Source organism: Neovison vison, chromosome 8 (assembly GCF_020171115.1).
Source record: "Neovison vison isolate M4711 chromosome 8, ASM_NN_V1, whole genome shotgun sequence".
Lineage (NCBI taxonomy): Eukaryota > Metazoa > Chordata > Mammalia > Carnivora > Mustelidae > Neogale > Neogale vison.
The window spans coordinates 142,102,096-142,117,500 of NC_058098.1; the positions used below are offsets into that span (position 1 = coordinate 142,102,096).

Below are 15,405 nucleotides of genomic sequence, written 5' to 3' on the forward strand. Positions count from 1 at the left end.
GGCACATGCTCCCCAATGCTCGCAGCAGCCACGTCCACCAGTCACACCGGAAGGAGCTGAGCTGCCCTTCAACAGACGCATGGATAAGACGCGCTCCATCTGCACAACGGAGCACCACGGACCCGTCAGAAAGAACGCCCGCCATCTGCCCGGGCGTGGATGGAACTGGAGCAGACGATGCCGAGTGAAGTAAGTTAGTCGAAGACAATTTCCCTGCGGTCTCACTCGGGTGTGGAGCAGAAGGAATAGCACAGAGGACCACCCGGGGGAGGAAGGGAACACTGGATGGGAAGAAATCAGAGAGACAAGCCATGAGAGACTCCGACTGCGGGAGACAGACTGAGGGTTACGGAGGGCAGGGGCACAGGGGGATGGAGTAACCGGGTGATGGGTATTGAGAGCATGTGCTGTGTCGTACACAGCTAATGAATCACCGAAACTGCATCAAAAACGAGTAACGTACTATATGCAAGCAAACTGAACATAAAAAATACTTTTTAAAAATGTGGTTCTTCATTTGATACTGAATTTTAGTAACTGTCACCACTAAAAGATTCCTAAGTAATAAAACGTCTAGAACTTGCTTCAAGAATCTCCAACAAAGGGCGGGCATGGGAGCAGACTCAGCAAGACTGAGGAAAAACGGCACCGGCTCGAGCTGGGTGAGGGGAACAGAGCACATCAGACGTCCGTCAGACTCGCGTACATGGACAGTCTTCTCCGAGGACCCTTTAGGAAAGACGCAAACGCAAGCGCAGCACCGGCTATGCTTCCGTTCAGCAGCCGTGCGGCTACACGGAGACCCCAATGTCTCATCCCACCTACGCCTGACGGGTCTTGCGCATCCACGAGACCGGAAGTGAATGTGTGAACTCCGGGAATCTGAAAGAGGGGAAGAGGCTGCCGTCAGGAAGCCTCGGTCCCAACACCACCTGGCAAACTGCAGGTCTGTGTCACAGCAACGTAAGCACTCACCGCCACTGATCCAGACACTTAAAAAAGGATAAAATGGTAAATTCTGTATGTCTTTTACCACAATAAAAAATTCAGGGAGAACACCACTTTACCCCATTTTGCTCTATCACGCCGTTTCCAAGGAACCGTTCCTGGCCCGATTTCAGGTGCTTCTGAACCCCGGACTTCTAGGCAGGCAGGCTTCCCAGGAGACCCGGCATTCGATTCTCCTAGAGCGCGGCACAGGGACTAGGAGGCTGGCTATGTTATCGGATCGTTCACAACCCTGGTACCTGTGTGATCCTTCGGTTGAACTTGTCCAAGTGCCAATACTCAGCCACCTGGGCCAATGTCCTAGGACTGTACCCATTACAACCTCCCTGGATACAAGTATATCTCTCCCATGCATCAGACTGCCTGGTATATCCCACAGGCACCCCCTCTGTTCAAAATCTTCCAGCCTATGCAGGGAGCTGCTGGCTATGTAGATTGCTATACGACGACATCTCTGAACTTTTGAAAATCACGCCTCAAACCGAATACTGTCAAAGTTTTATTTAATCATTTTTGCTCACAACTGAAACTCGGGGAACTCAAAGTTAACATCCTTGCCTGTGAGCTTCTTATAGACACCAGAAAAAGTTTCAACCTACAAGGAAAGAAAAAAAATTCATCACGAAACTTTTACACATACACATCCTGCTTGAAGCCTGATGGTTTTGTGAGGCTGTACCCTGTATGGTTCCTCCGCTCAGCAACCAGGGACTGACGAGACAAGGAATATACAAGCCTGGGGACGGGCTCACCCCCAGTGCTACGGGACAGGGCTCTAGTCACATCCCGGAGCCGGAGCGCAGCGCTCCTCTGGGCCATGCAGACAAGAGTCCATGATGGGCCCAGGGGTTGTCCACATTAGCAACACTTCACCAGGAACGACGTGAGGGGACAGTCCTCTCAGATTCTAACACTACCAAGATCCCACCCCCAAAGGATGTAACAACTTACTAAAAGGAATTCCTTTACCTCTAATTTTCCTATTAATTTAAAAGGCAGAGAATTCCAATTTTCAAAACAATCCCCACTATAAAACCCGACGTACAATCTGCAGGGAAGCAAGCAGAGGTTCGGATGGGAGAGGGCGGGCTGAGGTCACTCTTACTGGCCCTGGCGGCACGTGGAGTCGGGTCCTGCTGCCTCCCCCAACCCGCGCACAGCCTCCGGCAACACTGCCACCCCTTACCTTGTGCTCCACATTGTTCTGTTGCGCTTTGTCCAAATGGACCTTGATGAGCCGGCTGCCGTCCAGTTTCACACGGATTCTCTTGCCCACAATCTCGCTTGGGAACACCAAGTCCTCCAGGATCGCGTCATGCACAGCTGTCAGAGTGCGGCTGAAAGAACACAGTCACAAAAGTAAGACGCTCAGGAAGACCTGCCCTCCGGGGAGCCCCTCCAAAGTCCAAACGTCAACAGCAAACCCCAGATTTCTGAAACCAAATTAACACCACTTTTCAAACAGGACGCATACACTTAACGGATCACACGAGAGCCGCTGCCACACCAGACAGGGTAACAAACCCCATACTGATTTGTTCTGGAAGCGCAGGATATGTTAACCACAAAACCGTACAGGCGACACTCACACCAAGTCCCAGGTGACTGTCTCCAGGGAACGGAGGCTCACGAGGGCTTCCCCTTTCAGGGGCTCTTTGGGTTTCTCTCCACTCATGATTTCTCAACTAAAATGCTGCAGAAGCTTCTTTACGTCTTGCTCATTTCCAAAACCACCCCCTCCAAGGCTGCCAAGTTCATCTAAAAAACCTACGGTTACACCACATTACTAGGAAAGACCCTTCGAGAGCTCTCCATGGCCTCCAAAACACCTCCAAGGCTCCTCCTTGTTCTCTAGGGCAAGGGACGCACTGCTCCGTTACCCGCTCTGTGATGGCGGCCCCACCTGGAACCCCATCTTCACCCCATCACATAAACTGCCGCAGTGACCTCACTCCTCTCCTGGAGGCACTTCGAGTTCAAAACCCATCTGCCTGCATGCCAACAGCAAGATTCGACCAATTCCAAGCTTTGGGGGTATCTGTCGTGTCCACCAAGACGCCAAGAATGAGAGCATGAAGAGGTGGTTCTTTCCAGTGCTTCTAGACCTACCCTGCAGTAAGAACTCATCCAGAACGTCTCACGCGCAGCAGAGAGACGCTGCACCCCACGCGTTTGCATTTCAGATCCGGCAGCTCCCACATTTTGTGGGGGCTCTCAAAGATCTTACTGCAAAGGTCTTACTGCTCCACAAGCTCAAGGAAATCCACTTCCCAAAGCCTCCATCACCTTCCAGAAAGCAAATGACACAGAGGACCCGAATGATCACTGCTACCGTGAATTACTAGGAAGGCGCACAAATACAGAAATTTGTCAACTGTCTCCTTTACAACAAATCCACACGCCATCAAAGCCAGCCTGAGCACCTCCTCTTAGATCCCAACACCAGCTTTAACGAGGGGGAAGTCAAGGCCACACCACTAATCATCACCAGCCGCAGAGCTGAAGGCCGCGGAGGAAAGGTGGCGGAAACCCTGCTGAGACTAGAAACCAAAACAGGTCAGTGTCAGGACCTGTCCGTGCAGGAGTCGTGAAGGGCTGAGGACGGAGAAGAGGCCTGCAGGCAGTGAGAAGCGGCAGAACCGCCGTGCCTGCCGCCTAGAGCTTCGACAGAAGCCCCGATGTGCAGAGTAGGCCACCAGGAACCCAGGCAAGCCGTCCCCTGAGCACATGCGGAAAACACAAGTTTGGGATGAGAGGCTGTGGACGGGCCACTCCGCTGGAGCCAAAGCAAGGGTCTGTGTTCATATTCGAAGCAGGAACTTGGCCTCTAACAGACTAGATGTTCTTAATGGTCTCCTCACAAACTATCCAGAATACCAAAAAATCCCTCAATTCTTAGGGACTCCAACTGCCCACAAAGCAGGTTCAAGTACTGCACCGGACGACTCAAGTTCCAGAACTCCGCTCCCGTCCTTCCAGGCTCCCCACCACCCTTCTCACGGCGACATCTGCCCGCAGGAGCCCCATCACGACCTCCCAGCGGGTTGCAAGCCAGACTGGGTGTCAGAAATCCCGGCACTAGCAGCAGTCGCTGAAACAGCACCTCCCCAGGCCCTGCGTCCCTTTCCCTCCTCCATGTGGGAGAAGTCCTACCAAGCGCAGACCCGCTGAGACCGCTGCCCATCTGGCAAGAGCGACGCCAGTCCAGGTCCTCCCAGGCTGGCCCACCGGGCAGGCCCCGCAGGGATCAGGGACCCGTCTGCGAAACCACGCGTCCGTGAAACACCACAAGGCCCAGCTCAGGAAGCCAACGACACTCAGCACCTGAGTTTATGCCAAATGACCTGTCAGTCAGTCGAGCTTAAAGGACACGGTGTCTACACTCACAGGAGCCCTTTCAACCTGGAAAATCCACCTCATTCCTCAGCCTTAACTCACGGCAGAAACCAAGCAAACACGCCTCCCAGCGCAGCTGCAGGACGCCCGGAGCGCTGGGTGCCTCGGCGCTGCATGAACCGCCCCGCAGGGCCCGCAGCTGCGCCCGCACACGAGTCTCGTCTCTGGAGACAGCGGCTACCTTGTGTTTCCTGCCTTGTAAGTACGCGCGATTCCCGCCTCTGGGATTTTAGAACCTACGTAACTACAGAGAAAACGTCCCTCAGTGAAAATTCCCCCGTGAAAGGTTTTCCTCCACTACGACTGTTCCATTTCAGAAACCCACCGCCAGGCTCGCTCCAGAAATACCCCACGCCAGCCAGGATTTTCTTTTACTCCGGCTCCACGCCCAGCATGGAGCCCCACAGCCTAGCGAGGGGCCCAGCCCAGGGCCTGAACTCACCACCCGCAGGCGGAGACCTGAGCGCCGGGCGCTGCGGGGCACTTCTCGAAGCCACAAAACACTCACCTCCTGGGGCGCTTCTGCTTGTTTTTTGTGCGGCTTTTCCGAGTTGGCTTAGGCAGAATTCTCCTCTGGAAGGGAAAAGTCACCGCGGAAAAGAGAAAAACCTTTAGCGGAGAGAACACTCAGAGCCGTCCAGCAGCCTTAAAACCGAACTCAGAAGACAGAGTTTCAGGACGAACCCCGGGTCTGCGAAGGTCCACCGCCCCCGAGAGCCGGGAGGTGCTTCCGGGTTTCTCTGCGCGTCCTGCGCGGCCCAGGCCCACCGCCCGCGGCCAGGCCCCCGCAGTCCGGCCCGTCCGGCCCACAGACCGGAGCGCGCGAGGCCGGCTCCGCCGCCGCCCCCCGCCCCGGCCCGCCCGCGACGCGACACCTGAGCGATGAAGACGACGTGCTTCCCGCTGAACTTCTTCTCCAGCTCGCGGACCAGCCGCACTTGGATCTTCTGGAACGACTTCAGCTGAGGGACGGGGACGAAGATGATGATCGCCTTCCGGCCGCCGCCGACCTCGATCTCCTGAGGGAGGACAGCGGCGCACGTCACCGCCCGCCCCGGCCACGCCGCCTCCGTCCCGCGAGGCCTACACGTGCGCCACCGCACGGCCGCGCGGGCACCGGGGGCAGCACGGACCCGCAGCGGCCCGGCCCCCCGGCCCCTCCTCTCACAGCCCGGGCCCCGCGCGAGCAGCTCCTCCCGGGCGGGCCTCACCTTGGCGGCCGTGATGTTGAGCTCCCGGAGCTGCGCCTTGAGGTCGGAGTTCATCTCCAGCTCCAGCAGCGCCTGCGGGGGAGCAGCGGAGCCGCCTCAGCGCCCGCTCGGCCGGCGGGGGACACGCGCGCACGCCGCCCCGCCGCCCCGCCGCCCCTCGCGGGCTCCCCCGGGACCCGCGTGCCCAGCTCCCCGCGGGTCCCGCTGCTGGCGGGTGGGGACGGGGACACGCCGCCCGGACGCCGGCCCTGCCCCCTCACCTGGGAGATGCCGGACTCGAACTCGTCCGGCTTCTCGCCGTTGGGCTTCACGATCTTCGCGCTCGAACTGAACATGGCCTTCTTCTCCTGCAAGCACACAGCGTCCCCGCTGAGGAGGCCCCCGCCGGCCCCCGCCGGCCCTCAGCCGGGCCCCGCGCCACCCCGCAGAAGCCATCGGGGGACACAGCCCGGATAATCGGCCGTATCCCCGCCGGGCGAGCAGGACCCAGCCATGGAGGCCAAACTCCGACACGCGTTCTCCTCAGAGTTGGACGAAAAGTCAACAGCGAGAAGACCGCCAACCTACCTTGGTGGGGACGCCGGCCTAGAAAGAGGCCTGAGTCTCGCGAGAGCTCCTCAAATCCCGACGGCGAAAGGGAAGAGGCGGGAACAGTGCGAGTAGAGAAACCGGAAGGACGAGTGAAAAGCGGTCGAAGCCTAGACAGTCCCAGGAAGAGGCTCCGGGGGACCGGTGCGTTGGTAACGCTCCTCCGCCCGCCGCGTTTCCTGTCGGCTGTGGTTGGCTGGCGTGGCCCGGCAGCGGCGCAAGTTCCGGACGGGCGTCGGGCGGCCGGGCGGGGCCGGCGTCTGAGCGGAGTCGGGGACCCGCGAAAAACAACTCCGTCCCGAAGACGACGTTTAAAAAACACTCAGTTAACTCGAGGACTCATTTCCCCGCTGAAGCCATGGAAGGAACCAGAGACTCGGAGTCCATCTGTGCCCGTGGAGAGCCCGTTGGCTTGACGTCTGTCAGGGCGCCTCGGAGGCGAGGTGCTTTACGACTGGACGTGCTTTTCAGGCCGTAAACCGTCGGCCGTCGTTCGGGCCCGCGGGCAGGTGCCGGGCGTCCGCTGTCCCCCACGGCGCCGGCTGGGGTGTCCCCGACGAGCGCAGGGGCCAGTGCCAGAGGGGGTCTGTGCGGATGGGCGGACGTCAGGCCGGCCCGCGGGGAGCTTGGGGTAGGGCGCGGAGACCCCGCTGCCCTCAGAGCGCGCTGACCGGAAGGGTGCCCGGCGCTGTGCCGCGCTGCCGCTTCCCGCTCCCGCGTGGACGTGGACTGTGCCCCCGAGAGGACCCGAACCGGGCTTCACGGGCGGTGTGTGACGTCCGTGCTCTGCGAGCTCTGCGGGGGGCGCGCGCGGCGAGGCCGCGTCCTTGCTCGCGGGGAGGTCAGGTCGGCCTGCGCAGTGACGAAGCGCGGGGCGCCCCGCAGTCGGCTGGGCGAGGGGCTGGGAGCGCTGGGCCTGGGGCCGAGGCCAGGACACAATCGGGTGCGAGAAGGTGAATTTGTTAAAGGACAGGGACAGGACCTGAGGGCGGAGAGCTGCCCCGGGGTCAGGAGCGGCCGGTCACGGACGCCCGGGTTGGGTGGAGTAGCCGCAGGCCCGCAGACGTTTGCGAGCAGGTCTCCGGACCTGCAGGGGCAGCTGCTGTTGAGAAAGGGTCATTTATTAGGGTCTGATAGAACCCGAGTCATGAGGCCCTTCCGACGTGCATCAGGGAGCCGTGTGCTTGGGGGCGATTGTCAGCATGTGGATTGGGGGGAATTCCAAAGGAAGTCCTGTGTGTTTAAACCTGCCCAGGATTCCGGGGGCCAGGCCAGCTGTGTCCTCAGCAAAGTGTCCAGGCAGCCAGGCTCCCAGAGGAAAGCCCCGCCCCCTGTTTCAAGGGCTTGTCGGTGGGCCGTGAGCAGTAGGAAGTTGAGTTTTTATTTTGCCTTTGTTTCCCACATCGAAGGGGACGAGGCGAATTCATGCTTTAAGAAGTCGGGGAAGGTTTTGGAAGCGAAGGAAGAACTATTTACCGGGGAGAAGAGCCTTCCAGACGGGGAACTCCTTGTGTCCGATTCTCCGCCTGTGGTCGCAAGATTTCATCTGCTTGAGGTTCAGTCTCCTCATGTCTCAGAGTCAGCAGTCAGTGTCCCCTACAGGCCAAGCACGAGAAGATGCTGGGAACACTACACTAGGTGACAGGACCTATTGCATTCATCAGCTTTTCTTTTAAGGATTTTACTTACTTATTTGAAAGAGCCTGAGCAGGGTGAGAAGCAGAGGGAGAAGCAGACTCCCCACTGAGCAGACGGCCCTGTGCGGATCCATCCCAGGACCCAGGTTCATGACCGGAGTAGAAGACAGATGCTTAGCCCACGGAGCCACCCGGGTGCCCCATGTTCATCGTATTTGTAAAGTTAGATAGGTTTTCTTAATGCGGGGGGGAAAAAGAAAGCTACTGTCTCCTTGCAAAATGAAGAGTCAACTTGAAACTTGTTACAGAAAGAAAAGTAGAGCTGCTCCTCCGATCTCACGGTCTCACCTGGGCAAGTCCTCCTGAGCATGCTTGCTGAACCGTGTGGGTGTCCTTGCTGCATGCCCGGCCTTCATCCCTGCCACACTGTAGCAAAGTAGGGAAAGCATCGTCCATCATAGGTGTGATGTTAGCATTAGGTTTCTCTGTGGGTGTGTTTTATCAGGTTGGGGAAGAATAGATCCCCTCTATCCCTGTTTTCCTGAGAGTTTATCTCCAGTGATATTATGTCAGCTTTTTTTTATGCACCAGTCAATAGGATCACATGGGGTTTTCTTCCTAGCCTGTTAGTATTGTGGACATTAGCCCCTTTTAAATGAGCTTCTTCATCTCTGAACATCTTGCTTTTCTAGCACACGGTAACCCAGGCTAGTTTCATACCATTCTCAGACATGGGATTAACCTTTTCTCCAAAAAGCCTTGGCTCCTTTTATTGGAAAAATGGTATTAGAGACCAGAATCTTGGCACAAGGGTACCTCATGAAGGTTCTCCTGAGGCCGCCTTGGTCTTCATACCTAGTATGATGATCTTCAGTAAGTGTTCTTAAGTTCCTATGACTGGGGCGCCTGGGTGGCTCAGTGGATTAAAGCCTCTGCCTTCAGCTCAGGTCCTGATGCCAGGGTCTTGGGATCAAGCCCCACATTGGGCTCTCTGCTTAGCAGGGAGCCTGCTTCTTCCTCCTCTCTCTGCCTGCCTCTCTGCCTACTTGTGATCTCTGTCTGTCAAATAAATAAAACAAAAATTTAAAAAAGTTCCTGTGACTGATTACTACCCTTCCTTGTGTATCTATAACCTTATAGTTCTTTCCAGGAGGAGAATAAAAAAAAAAAAACACATGTCACAGAACAGCAATTTTACATCTCTTACACAACCCTCTCTCCTTCTCCCTCTGTCCCTCCCCCCCAACACTTGCATGTGTATGTTCTTGCTCCCTCAAATCTCAAAAAAGTCATAAATGTTGGGGTGCCTAGGTGGCTCAGTGGGTTAAGCCTCTGCATTTGGCTCAGGTCATGATCTTAGGGTCCTGGGATCGAGCCCCACATCGAGCTCTGCTAAGTGGGGAACCTGCTTCCCCACCTTCTCTGCCTGCCTCTCTGCCTACTTGTGATCTCTGTTTGTCAAACAAATAAGGTCATGAAAGAAAGTCATAAATGTGGAACTGGAACTTAGATTTCTCAGAAGACTTTGGGTAAACATAAGTATTTAATGCTAATCCAGTTGAAACTTCCTAAAGCCAATTAGGGATGTTAGAAAGTATGATCAGAGTATATAAAATCAAATTTTTAAATACCTGGGAAACATGTTATATATTATACCTTTAAATCATATCTAGCATTTCAAGTAGAAATTTTCCCATAGGTTTACGTTATTTTCAGATTGTCTGAATCCTGCTAGAATTGTTTCATAAAAGACACCAATATGTGTAATTATAACAGTGTAATTGCAATTTGAGTCTCGTGTTTTACATCACAATTCCATAAATCTTCAGCTATTTTAAAAAAATGCTTACTTGAAATCAAACATGTCATGTCCTGAATTCCCCAACTATGCATTCATTTGTCACTAAAACACAAAATTAATATTTTTAAAAAATCAATGTTTTAACATGCAGAGGAATCACCTGGTAATCATTGGAAGATACAGATTCCGATTCAGAAGTTCTGGGCTAGGGCTCCATATTTTACACTTGTAACTTGCCTCCAGATTATGCCCTTGAGACTGATCCAGGGACCACAGTGAGTAACAAGGGGGCCGGATGTCGAGAGGAATTGCAGTAGTAACAGGGAACCAAGAAAGATCCCTTTCAGCATGAAGGAAATGAATTAGGGAATCTATAGTTTCATCCTAGACGAACCAAGAGACTGCCCGGGTGGTTCTGGTCCAGGACAGAATATTGCAGGGGTGGGGGTGCAGTTAAACACCAAAGATATGTTCCCCTTTCTGTATATTAGCTCTCCATTGTGTAAAGTCAAGGGACCCCATAGGGCGGATGTGTAATGTCAGCCCCTGAGGCAGAAAGCCTAGAGGTCAGACAGAGGAGCGCACCCAGACTGCAAAGCTGCTCCTTTCCATACGGCTGCTCCCCGTGTTACTGATGAAGTGACAAGAGTTACCGCAGAGTCCTTGCAAGTAAAACAAATTTATGGACCTGTCTGACCGATCAAGAATTAATGGATTGAATTTAGCAAAAGATTTCATTTCTCCCAACCACTTACTGCCAGGGTTTTCAAAATCATTACTCGGTGGCGGGTGGGGAGCATGGGAAGGAAGTGAAGTCGGAAGCCTGCGACGAATGTGAAAACCCACGCCTAGAATGAAGCAAGGTCACTGGCTTCTGGAAGGTCTCAATCACTCTTCCCATGTAGCAGTGTCTGATCTGTAGACATGGGTGACCTATCAGGTGGATGAGAGGTAATCATTCAAATACGAATATTTAAGATACAGAGAAGTTCACTTGATTTTTATCATAAACTGATAATCTGTTCATCTTCAACATATTTCAGCAAAAGCAACATCATTCTCATGAGCCTTCATGAAACATGTACAGGATGAAAGAAGGAATGTGACATTGGGAACACGCTAGTGTATCAGACCAGATTAGAAGCTGCATGCAGTGTTCACAGCCCCCCACACGGCGTCATTGTCTCCAGTTTTCAGATGAGAGAACAGACTTGAGGCAACTCACCGAATGTATCCAGGTAGTAAACTGTAGAGCTGGAATTTGCTGTCCCGTGTGTGTGAGCTGCACAGGTCAGGGCTGGAGGAGAACGGGAGGGGTCTGGGGGACAGGATTCACGCACTCCAGTGTGCTCATCCTGTGCACTCCACAAGTCCCACAACCCTTCCGCGGGGCTAGCACACCAGTAACCACACCCCCATTACCAAGGGCCTGCGGAGGTTGAGGAAGGTGACTGACAGCCCTGTAGACCTGCTGGTCCTCCGCTACCACACTTTGCTGGTATTGTTCTTGGTAACAGGTCATCTTTAGGGAGATACCAGGAGTCCTTGTCTCTGGAACAGACTGCAGTTGAAATGCCCTCTGCCCAGTAACCATGTTCCTGGGGCCACATGGGGGCATTTCCTGCAACTGTTCAGACCGAGACTGGGAACCACCCACAACCAGTAGGAACCTGGGTGCCTGTGTTAGGGGCGAGCAGGGGGCAGGGGCGTCCCCCACATGTGTGATGCCGAGGGGCTTATGATTCCCGTCCTCCAGTCAACGGTATTTGCAGTTACCACCATGCCGTGGTCATCATTATCTTCCTAACTCACTCTTCTAAAATCAATCATTAACATCTAAAAGAATAATTTGTTAAACCTTAGAAGTTTAGTTTTTGCTTTTTTAAAAAAGATTTTATCGACAGACAGCGAGAAAGGGAACACAAACGGTGGGGGGGGGGGGAGAGGAAGAAGCAGGCTTCCCGCCGAGCAGGGAGTCCCATGCGGGGCTCCATCCCAGGACCCTGGAATCATGACCTGAGCCGAGGGCAGATGTTTAACGACTAAGCCACCCAGGCATCCCTAAAAAGAGTAAATTTCAATCTTCAAAGCATCATTGAAATTCAGTAAAATATTTAATGTACAAACTAAAATCTGTTCTTCATTTTTATTTCTGTCATCTCTACACCCCACATGGGGCTGGAACTCACAACCCTGAGATCAAGAGTCACACGCTCCTCCCACGGAGCCAGCCAGGTGCCCCCAAAATCCGTCGCAGCCATTTCACTAAGTTAGAACACAAGTGATCACAGGAAATGACACAGTGAAGTAAGGCAAGTTCCAGTACAACTTCTCTGTCTTCACAGTCACTGAGCTGCCCCTGTTGGCTTCAACAAATGGTCCAAATGCAAGAGAACTTGGCGCCTAGAGCTGCACCCAGCCGTGCCTGCCGCAAGACCAGAGCCCCTGAGCCGTGCCCTTGTCGGGGAGTGCATGCCTGCGGGAGCCGACTGGGTGACTGCGAGTTCTCGGGAGGACTGAGATGAGGAACTGACCCTTGTGGCAAACCACACTTCATGCAGATTCTGGATGAGCTGACTGTCTTAACCCCAGGACCTCAGGGCGTGAGCTGTAAGATCCTGAATGCAGCAGGTGATCCTCGTGCCCCGTGGGTGGCTCAGAGGGGATGGAGTCTGGTGGCTGCTGTCAGAGTGGCCAGGCCCACGGAGAGAACCCTGGCTCTGGGGCTCCACCTCTCTTCCTTGATGAAAGGCAGCAAAATGAGCTCGCTGGCTTCTGCTCTCACCTTACTGCCCCCGGATTCCTCACTGATGCTGGTCACAGCTTCAAGTTAACAGCGAGAAGATTGCGGACCAAGTTCCAGTACCAGAATTAAGTTGGTGACTTTGGGCAAGTCATCAAAAGCTCCTTGAGCCTGCCTTCTCTGTCAAATAAACCTAAGGTCTGCCAGGACTGGGGCGGGAAGCAAACAGAGTGCCAGAAATGAAGCAGTGCGGCCGGCTACGAGGGGAGGGGTGTCCTCAACCCCGGGGGCGGGGGGCTGCCCAAACACACACTGCTGAGCTCCCCCCTCGCTTCCCCTACTCCCCTGCAGAGCTGGCGGAGTTCCAGCCCTGCTGCTGTGGGGCAGGACCCAGAATTCCCATTGCTGCCAAGCTCCAGGTGATGGTTTCGTGGCTGGTCTGAGGGCCACGCTGTGAGAGCCGTGACAGGTTTACCAGGATGGGTGCTGGGCTGGGGCCTGAGTACTGGCTGCAGCCCTGCCTGTCTGCACAGCTGTGGGCAAGGTACTTGATCACTCAAAACCTCAGCTTTCTCATCGGAAAACAAGATGACGTTAGTACAACTCCGTGAGGGTCGTCATATATGGCTGTGCGCATAGAGTAGTACTTGGTATAGTGCCTGGGACATTGAGCTGGCTTCCCGAGCATCTGCTCTGACGGTAAAAAGTGATTCCACAGCGTCTGCACACTGCAGGTAGCTAATGAACAAAAGTGTTTCTTCCAAAGCAACGGATGGCTTCATACACTTACCTATCCCAAACTGCACATTTTGGGAAATCCTAATGTGTTTTACAGAAGCATGTTATAGACTGGTAGAAATTTTTATTCAAAAATACAATTTGCATGCAAAGTATAAACAGGAATTACAAGCACAGAGTTTGAATATATTATTTTTCATGTGTTCCTATATTGATCTATAATTATTTTCTAGGTCAACAGTTCCTAGGATGTTGGCCTCAGGCTCTTGAACTTCTAAAAGTTATCGAAAACCTTGGAGAATTTTTTCTTTAACATTATGACTAGTGATATTTACCACGTGGAACATAAAATGGAGAAAATTTTTAAATTATTCATTAAAACAGTAAACGCACTTCAAGTTAATATAAGTAATATGTTTTATTAAAAATAATCATATCCTGGGCGCCTGGGTGGCTCAATCCGTTAAGCGTCTGCCTTCGGCTCTGGTCATGATCCCAGGATCCTGGGACCGAGCCCCACATCGGGCACTCTGCTCAGCTGGAAGCCTGCTTCTCTCTGCCTCTCTGCTACTTGTGATCTCTGTCTCTCACTGTCAAATAAATAAATAAAATCTTTAAAAAACCAAACAAACCATATCTCTGCCCCCAAAGTGAGAAGAGTAACAGTGATTTACGTTTTGCAAATGTCGGTAATGTCTGATGTGGAGGACACGCCTCTCTACCTTTAGATTTACGGCTTCCTGCATGCATGCGTAACTCAGGGAGTACACGTTTTCATTTATACAAAGGATGTCCTATCTCCACGTGGGGACTTGCTTTATTCAGTTAGTATCATATTGCTAATAATTATCCATGATTGTGTGTGTCAGTGAAACCTAGTTCACTCATCTGGAATGCTGTCGAGTCTCACTGACTTCCGGGTCGGTGCTCAGTGCCCTCTTGAGAATGGGCCAGCATTTGCCCAGGATGGGTAAATCACATCCACTTGGAGCCAGAGTTTAAGATCGGAAAGATTTTCAGATGAGCAATTGGTTAATGAAACACCAGAAGAAACAGTTTTGGAATTATAGAAAGCCACATGGGTAATTTTCTTAACATATTCAGATATAACCTAGAACTTTAGCAGGATGAGGAGTGCTCTGTGATCAAGGACCACAGCCAGCCACTTTACATGGAGAAGAAAGTCCCAGGTGCATCTGACCCCAGGATCAACCAGTGGGAGGGGCAGCACATTGCCAGGGGTTCAGCCTCCTCCTCCCCAGGGGAACACGATGGGCACAGCTGTGTCGATAACCTGTACTTCTGTCAACATTTCAGAGCAGACTGACTATGCCAGCTCAGAGTTTTAAAGTGAAGACTTTTGCTTTCCGCCCACTGCCCGGATCTTCTTCCAGTCAGCCTCTTAACCTGGAACCAGGTCTTCCAGTGCCATCTGCGTCCCTAACCGAACTTGTTGCCACCCAGAAAGGATGAGCTTGTGATGTCTCTGAGGAAAGCAAGTCTAGAAATAAATTGTCCTAAGTGTAGCCTGAGGTCACCCAGAGGCCACTGGTGCTCCACGGCCTCGAGTGAAGGCAGAAGGAACTGCAGTAAAAAGAGGGGCTGCTGTCACCCTGAGCGCAGGGGCATCTCCGGGCTTCACAGCTACATGAGAAGATATATCATGATCAACCATTAATGATTTTTAGGGACAATTTTTAAATTATATTTTAAGGTTATTTATTTTTTTAGTAAGCTCTACACCCAACATAGGGCTCGAACTCAGAACCCAGAGATCAAGAAGCCCACGCTCTTCCAAGTGAGCCAGCCAGGTGCCGCAGGACGACTTTTTAAGAGGCTATCCAGAAGTGCAGTAAAAATAGAAAGGAGGAATGGACTGCAGCCCATTTAAATTTAAATGAGGAAAGCGGAAATTTTTTAAATGGATGTTCTTTGAGTTCACAGACACACACCTGACCACAGCAAGGCCCGTCTGCCCTTTGCTGCCCCTTCTTTCCGCGCTCTGCCTAATGCACGTGAGCGAACTCTCCGCCCTTCAAGGCCGTCTTTCGCCCGCTGCCCGCAGTCTCCTTGTCCGAGTCCGCCCTGCGGGGCCGGCTGACCCCTCGCCTGCGCGTCCCCGTCCCCCGCGCGTCCCCGTCCGTGCGGATGCCCGCACTCAGCCCGCCCCACTCAGCCGTGCCTCCCCGGGCTTGGGCCGAGGACGGCAGGTGTCGGGTGAGGTTCGCCCGACTGAGCGCCCGGAGGAAACCAGGGTCGTTGGAACACCGAGGCTTGTCAGTG

General features: G+C 53.4%; 1 protein-coding gene and 1 pseudogene across 1 annotated transcript; both read right to left on the reverse strand.

Moving 5' to 3' along the window:
- Nucleotides 1–1,494: 1,494 nt before the first annotated feature.
- On the reverse strand, nucleotides 1,495–6,290 carry RPS7 (ribosomal protein S7). The gene is made up of 7 exons (XM_044262135.1): nucleotides 6,183–6,290; nucleotides 5,876–5,962; nucleotides 5,616–5,687; nucleotides 5,280–5,423; nucleotides 4,913–4,977; nucleotides 2,195–2,345; nucleotides 1,495–1,603 (listed from the first exon to the last, which is right to left on the reverse strand). Exons 2-7 carry the CDS (start codon nucleotides 5,948–5,950, stop codon nucleotides 1,526–1,528), a joined length of 585 nt encoding a protein of 194 aa, XP_044118070.1. The 5' UTR covers nucleotides 5,951–5,962; nucleotides 6,183–6,290; the 3' UTR covers nucleotides 1,495–1,525.
- An 8,838-nt stretch (nucleotides 6,291–15,128) lies between these two features.
- The window catches only part of LOC122915501, a 76,385-nt pseudogene continuing 76,108 nt past the window's right edge, over nucleotides 15,129–15,405 (reverse strand).